Genomic DNA, 7,553 nt, shown 5'->3' on the forward strand with positions numbered 1-7,553 from the left:
CATACCTTCTCCTAACCACCCCTAGCAATTGTAAATTGGATGCCCCGCTGAGGAAAGCGTATCGACATGTTTTGCTCCTCCCCCCCCTCACCCCGATCGACAGGCTAGAGCAGCTAGGTCTCCACAACATCATTTGAGAGCTAATTGAGGCTAACAATACGTTCCAACAAACATGGCTGGCAGCTTCTCCCACGGGTAAATTTGTACTTCACTCCGTGGGAATAAAACAAACCACCACACAGACAAAACCCATCGCGATCCCACGCGATATGAGATTACCCTTGCGAATCGAAGCTCTCCCATGACATATGAACCCAACGTTTCACGCGGGACGTCGCCTGGCTAGGGAAAGGCAAATGCCCGAATGCATCCCCCAGCCCCACACATACTATACAAAGATACCTCCCCCTACCATGGCAGCAAGGCGCATGTAATTTCGGTTGTAGGCACCGCAACGCCCATCGAAGCCACCATTCCAACCGACCACACCACGACGCCAGAGGAGGCAGCTATTGCCCTGGCGATTTCAAATCGCTCGACCCCAGCCTACGTTCTGTCTAATTCGCAGTCAGCTTTAAGACACTTTCTTCGGAGTGCAATATCCCAGGTTGCACTTAAGATCCTCACAACAACCCCTTCCCCCCACCGATACCGTGACCCTATTGTGGACCCCGGCCCACACGGGAGTAGGCGCGAATGAGACGGTGAACGCACGTGCTCGCGATCTTTCTCACCGATCCGCCGTTTCTGTTGCGGCTACACACGGTACCCCTCAGGAGAGGCCACAAGCCCTCGTGACATTCAGAGGCATTTCCCTCCACTTCAATTTCCTACCCCGGACGTCTCCACCCCCTCACCCCAATCTCTCACCGGCAGCCGCTCCCGTCTTGCGACAGCTTCAAACGCGCACTTTTCCTTGTCGCATCATGCTAACGCAAACCCATCCTCACCTCTTCACCTCCCCTACCTGTCCTGCGTGCGGGGCGCTCGACACGCGCATCATGCGCTATGTGAGAGTCCCAAGGACCCCTTCCCCCCTCTCACATCCACCCACCTCTGGTAGCAGTGGTTGTACCGCTCGAACAGGGCCAGTCAAGAGCTGATCACGCGCGAGCCCTGGCGGTCGCGGACGCCCTCTGGGGTTCAAATAAAGTTTTCTTTCTCTCTCTCTTAGTGTACCTTCTTGTATGCCTGTGTATGTGTCTAGCACTCCTTTGTTAGAAATTTGGGAGAAGCCCCCAAATCCGCCTATTGTCCGCTTCACTCCCCCCTTCCGGTTAATGTCGCCTACTTCCCGAGCTCGTATAGGCGAACTTCGTTTTGCTTTGTGTTACTTTGTGTCGGTCTGTTGTCAATTTCCTGCGTGTTGTGAGATTAAATGTGCATGTTGGGAAAACGGTCATCGTGTGTACCGACTCGATAATGTCTCACTCCAGTGGTAACTAACCAGGCGTGCCCATACCACCGGTTAGCAGGTCCGAACTACGTCTTCTTGTTCGCAAGCGGGGTGGGGGAGCGGTCTGTCGCCCCTCCCGTCCGACTTAATTTAACACCTCTCATTCATGCAAATAGCAGCTGGCACCAAATTTCTTTGGTGTCTCCTTCACCTCCGCATAGCGAGGGTTTACTGAATCTCGTTTTTCGGTCTGTTTCGATTTTCGAAAAACTGAATTGATTGCACAACAAAACAGATAGCCCCGCGAGTTTGGTCAATGCTTCTGCGTCCCTCGTCCATTTTGCGCTGTTACACTTCACCATCAATTGGTTTTGGGCATTCCGTTGTGTTAAGTTTGCTTTCTTCATATTAAGTTATGTTATGACAAGGTTAGCGTGCAGATGTCGAAGTACTACCACCCGTGGCACCACAAAATAAAACGGCCTGGATTCCAATTTATTGGATGCGTGTAGCACTGTTGGGTGGAAATGGAGAGACAACGTTAGAAATTTGCTCAAAAATTAACAAAACGCCTATTTAAGAGTTAACAACCTATATAAAAAAAAATATGCTAACCATGTCCGCCGAGAGAAATTTAACCAAAATAAGCTGACGTTTACTTGTAGGCATTCCTTCCCAGGCATTAAGGATGGCGTATGAAGAAGAGAAGACGCGAAGTGTGTTTTCGTGGTGATTTGAACACCGTCTTATTCTCAGAGATACCCAATATATTAGCTTTTCGGCGCCCAGTGTAAAAACAAGAAGACTAACATTGGGACGTTTGCTCAGTGCGTTTAGACCACGAACAAAATGTCCCACGCCGTTCTAATAATTTCGTTACTAGCATAAACGCGTGAGGGTAACGGCTAGATTGTAAACCATGAGCTTCACAGTGTGGAAACGGACCAGGCACAAAAATAACAGGGACAACAACGAGCGCTCACAAACGATTGTTTTATTCTTTTTTGGTTTACTGCTAGAACTAGAGTTTACTGCTTCCAGCTTTGTTATCTGCATGAAGTTCTGATGGAATGTATATTTAGGCGTGTGTCTTCTTTCCATTTAAATTTTTTGGAACTCAGCATTTGTTTGTATGCTTGTAGTCCCTCTTCTTATCCCTCGTCCGTTTCTACGGTGTGTAGCTCAAGGGTTACGAGCAGGTTTATTTCCACCTTCTAGGTCATTGAAATGCGCGAAAGTAACAGGCTTTGAGGAGTAATTTTAATAGCGCCCTATACGTAGAGACACTCTTTCAAAGTGTTCACTCGCAGGGACTTCCCGCACGGTCTGTCGATGAAGCGGCCTGCAGTCTTGTAAACGACCATGCAGTCCTGACGGCGCGGGAAACGGAGGTGGTCGGATTTCCCCACCATTGCGCAGCTCAGGGCGCAGTGCATGACGTCGAACAGTTGCTTTTTCGACAGGCCAACTCCCGGCAACTCTGCAGTAGCGCCTTTGTCTGTTCGGTTGTTCGACCGCTGATGCTGAACGAAAGCAAACTGGGCTGTCCTAGTGCCAAGGAGGTGTTCCAGGTATCCTTTGTCGGTAAACACCTTCTCCGTCAGCTTTTCTTGTCTCCACGTGTCGTTCTGTGCATGGGGACAAGGGCAAAGCACTTGAACCTTAAATGGACGTACACAATGCTAAATTTTATAATGGATCATTTCGAGCACTGCAGAGTGAATACCATTGTAGACAGAGACGAAAGAGATTACCTATATTCAAGCAAAAAATGTTTATCTTTTTGTCTTATAATTTGTGTGCGTTTGTTATTCATAACAGTGTTTTACTTCACACAAATCCTAGTTCCGCAAATGTTTCATTTGCACCCGGACATTTATTGGTGGAATGCCTACTCTGCGTAAAAAAGAAAGACAGTTCATGACAATGCTTTCTACAGAGGAACACTTTGTTAGGGTAACCAGACTTACACTAACAATAGAGTATCAATAAAGTTGCTTACAGTAATAGAGTAACGATTCCTTCTCTACAGTATATTCAACAAAGTGCTAGCTGCAGAAAGCACTCACTGGAATTAAGCAACTTGTGAAATTATGGTGGTTACAGCCAATCAATTGGAAGCTTTTAGAAGGTCTCGTTATAGATTCGCCGAAGAGATCAAATGGTGACCAATGAAATATACGGCATCTTAATCGCCATGCCGATCTTGATTGTTTGCGACATCATGTGTCCAGTACAATATGAACATTCGGCTAAAGTGGAAACATGGGTGTGTATACTGCATTTCTGAAGTGCTGCCCAAACGGCCGCATAGTGATTCCACCGAGTGGTGATATTGCACACTGTACAATGCCCTCATAGTGCGTATAGGTGTTCTAGAAAGTCAAGGAGATATTCTCGGTTGAAGCCTGCTTGCCCTTCTTTGGCCAGCGCCCACCAACAAAGGTCTAAGCGTAATCTCGCTGATTTGTTGTCTGAATATGGTGATGATTATGATGATGATTATGACGATCGTGCTGGCGATGTATGGCGGCAGAGCATGGCGTCCAGAGACCACCGAATACATTATACTCGACGTGAGATATAACGTAAAGTATACACGTGCGGCTGTGGTGTCAGAACATGCTATGCCTGAACCAAACGTGGCGTCGGGAAGGTTTGTTACATTTCATTTTTCAATGTTCTTCTAATTTAGAGCAATCGCGGTCATTTTGTGCCCACTACGTTAGTGAAAAACTGCTAGTGTGAGGTGGAGTATAACTGCTATTAAGTGCTCTGGAAAGTTGATGCGGAGCCACTAACCACAATGTCTCAAGCGCACAGATCTGGCCCTTACATCAATCTGCTTCTTCTACTGGAAATTAAATGCTAAAGGCAGTTGCCACTCGCTGGGCCACAGTGATTACTGCCACTGTTACCTATAGGGCATGGTTCACTTCATCCAGCTAGTAGTGAGACGATGTCAGCCCTCGTGTGCTTGATGCGACTTGATATAAAAGGCAAACGTGGCGTTTGCGCCTCTAGTACGGAAGAGTTTTGCTGGGCTGGACAAAAGGGACATCATCCTCTGCTTCAGGCAAGATTACAAGGACAAGTCTGCAATGGCCAACTTTGCGTTCACTGCGGCTGCTTGGTTCACAAACATTCGGCCCAGCCGTTGTTTCAACTCAGAAACCACGTAGGGCGGCGATAAGGTCAATCCTTTGTTCCAAAACTACTGCTTCGCGTGCCGATTGCATGTCGCCACAGCAGCAGCACACGTGCGAATTCCGTACTGTACACGCCTCAAGGCTTGCGAAGCGCGTTACTCTGTGCGTGTTGTACGACAACACGAACGCCTTAGTTTGGCGGACACCGGCTAGTCCAACTCCCCTTCTATCCGCCAGCGACCAGGCTATATAAATGCGGAAGATTTCACAAAAAAGGTAGCAACATGGTATGTCTATGGCTGGAATTTACACTGCACTTCGGGCGGAATTGGGTGATACAATTTGAAGATTGATTGCAAGCTGTCATATATTCTACCTTAAAATTCGACGGAATAGCGTGAGAAAGGAAGGTTGTCCAAAGAGTGAAGAAACAAAAACACATTTGGGCCTTGTTTTGTCCCCTCGATGGACTGCGCACAGCTTGCCTGATCATCCTTCTCCGTAGGGTGTAAGTGTACTGAATTTTATACTCATCAATTCCGCCGAAACCTTTGATATCTCAGCTCGCGATTTCCGGAAACAAGTGCTGCACGAACAAAACGAACATTAATTACTCCAAGAATATCCCATGGCTCAACTCATGGCTTTACTGTTTTGAATGTGCATGACACCAAACAAAAGTCGATGTCTTTCACTCTATGAAGAAGGATGACAAGCGAACTGGGCGAAGTAAAAGAAGTGGACGAAAAAAAACAGGTTCCTAATTTGTGATTGAGCATACTTCTTAGTTAACCAAATAAATAACATTTGGAAGGAGTAGAATTTTATTGTTGTGTACAAACTCTTGGCCGTCCGTTTGTATCCATAAATTCCAAGCACATGTATTTACAACAGGAGGAAGCTTCAGGATATTTATAACTTCGCTGTGAACTATTTATAACAAAAAAGTCATTGAAAGACGACGTACTGTTATATTCGTCTTGATAGCTACTTGTCATGTAATTTGTTTTGGGGTGATTTTATTAAACAATAGGTGCACCCGTCTTCTGCTATCATTTTATAAGAATTGCTTTAAAGCGGTTAGAGCGTCAAGCGCACCTGTTCGTAAACGCCTACCCACCTCCAACCCATTGTTCACGCAAAAAAGGACAAGGGGTAATGGGGGCGTGCTTAGGAGGCAAGGACAGCGGCCGCAACGTCACTCCGGAAGCACGACATGATGCTCGATTGCAGACGGAAATATTACCCACCGAACGTCTCCGGAGGAATCCTTTAAAAAGTGAATACAAAATGCTACATCTTAAGACAAGGAATATCTGTTGAGGTGGATTATTTTTGTGCACCCTAAAAGCGAAAACTAGACATAAACCGATTGCATGTAAAAGGATGTCCGCGGTTGCATCTCACCTGCTTGACCCTGGCGTGAAAACAATAAGTACTACTGTACTCGTCCTTCCCAAAACCATCGAACAACCGCTTCCACTGTTCGGATCCCACGGCGTCGCCGCGACGCTGCTCAAAAAGCTCGTGGGCAACGGCCTGTGACACGACCTGAAAGAAGATGCACGGTAGGAAATTTTAGGCCTAATTTGGCTAACTTGGGAAGGTGAATTGCGAAGACATAACAAACCTAGATGAGGATCTTGAGCTGTCTGAAACCTTTTCCATATAAAATCCAACCAATTTGGTATTGGGTTCGTCATGGCAAGCACGCTGGGGTTTGTTGCTGAACCCTAACTCCAAGCAGATTGAAATTTGTAACATGATATTTTCCTGAACTAGGTGCCGTCACCATATGAAATGGAAGCTACAAAGGGAAACAATCTGTAGGTAAAAAGTACTACCAAAACGTGCACAACGCATGGTGGGCTTTCTTTAAAGTCACAGATACCGCCAGGTTACGACACTCATTAAACTCGAGCAATACACAATCACTAAAGATAAGCATGGGATGTGGGACACTTAATAACCAGAACCATCTATGGTTGTGCTCGTAGACAGTCAGTAAGGCTATTATTGATTGCTCCGAAATCGCCGACAATGGTGCCGACATCGTATCTCCAGGCGAGTCACACGGGGTCTCCCAACATGGTACCGGCTCCAGTCTATTCGCAGCTAAATAAACTACGCATTGCTTCCTTTCTAACCCAACTTCATTTTTTGCAATCAAAGCTGTAATAAAGACTTTGGGGCTTTAAACAGCTCAACCAGGGTCAAATATAATGCCGCAGCCTTCCAGAACAGCATGCCAACGCACCTGCCCGAGAGCGGCGAAGTTGTATGCCTGGAACGAACCCCCGGCGTAATAGGGAGGGCGGAAGAAATCCGCAGGGGAGTCGACATTCTCCACCGAGGCCATAGTCGGCAGCAGGGCTTGCGCGAGTGGCGGCAGGGCGTGCCAGGCGCGGAGGTGTCGCAGCCAGACACGCGGAAAGCTCCGCTCCTTTTCCATTACCTGCGGATGCGGCACACGAAAGTCAGCCTGCAAAAACCCATTATCGGGATAATCGTGATGGCTATACTGACAATCCGGTAGAAGCTCAACGCAGGACAAGCGCTCCTTCGAGGGAAACACTTTTGAAGACTGAATAGTGCTGGTAAGAGGTCTCATAGAGCATGCAATTCTGGATGTGTGATCTAAAGCATGGCATGAAGCACGCATTAACTATGAGGAGAATCTCATTGTAGTATTCAAAATGTTTCGTTTGAAGGCGTCTTTCTAACTAATAGCCCTTCGACTAGATATTCATTATGTAAACTTGTCTACTTATTGCGGACAATAACCGTGAGGCTATGCGTTCGACGCAGAGTACGCCCGATTACGGTAAATAAAATAAAACTTAAACACAGTAAAAACTAAAGTTCTCAGCCTAATACTTTTGAGGGTGCACACAAAAGATGAAGCATTTAGTTGGGTACCTGGGCGTGCGCTGGCTTTTGCTCTACTTCGCTTGTTAGGATCGAGCGCTGGGATGCGCAGCATACATTCTATTTCATCGGCAGTACAA

The 7,553-nt window shown here is 46.8% G+C and overlaps 1 protein-coding gene across 1 annotated transcript; it reads right to left on the reverse strand.

Moving 5' to 3' along the window:
- Positions 1-2,656: 2,656 nt before the first annotated feature.
- Positions 2,657-6,991, reverse strand: LOC144160837 (uncharacterized). Its single transcript, XM_077691973.1, has 3 exons — positions 6,803-6,991; positions 5,953-6,096; positions 2,657-3,024 (listed from the first exon to the last, which is right to left on the reverse strand). Exons 1-3 carry the CDS (start codon positions 6,902-6,904, stop codon positions 2,668-2,670), a joined length of 603 nt encoding a protein of 200 aa, XP_077548099.1. The 5' UTR covers positions 6,905-6,991; the 3' UTR covers positions 2,657-2,667.
- Between the last annotated feature and the right edge of the window lie 562 nt (positions 6,992-7,553).

Source organism: Haemaphysalis longicornis, unplaced genomic scaffold (genome assembly GCF_048455015.1).
Source record: "Haemaphysalis longicornis isolate Haplotype H1 unplaced genomic scaffold, Haemaphysalis longicornis Haplotype H1 scaffold_11, whole genome shotgun sequence".
In the NCBI taxonomy this organism is placed as follows: domain Eukaryota; kingdom Metazoa; phylum Arthropoda; class Arachnida; order Ixodida; family Ixodidae; genus Haemaphysalis; species Haemaphysalis longicornis.

Bases quoted from the DNA above. Each gene is read 5' to 3' on its own strand.
- LOC144160837 (XM_077691973.1), bottom strand. From the start codon at position 6,904: ATGGCCTCGGTGGAGAATGTCGACTCCCCTGCGGATTTCTTCCGCCCT. The intron at 6,097-6,802 runs GTGCGTTGGCAT...ATCTTCTTTCAG, and splicing joins ACTTCGCCGCTCTCGGGCAG to GTCGTGTCACAGGCCGTTGC. The intron at 3,025-5,952 runs GTGAGATGCAAC...CCCCATGCACAG, and splicing joins TTCACGCCAGGGTCAAGCAG to AACGACACGTGGAGACAAGA.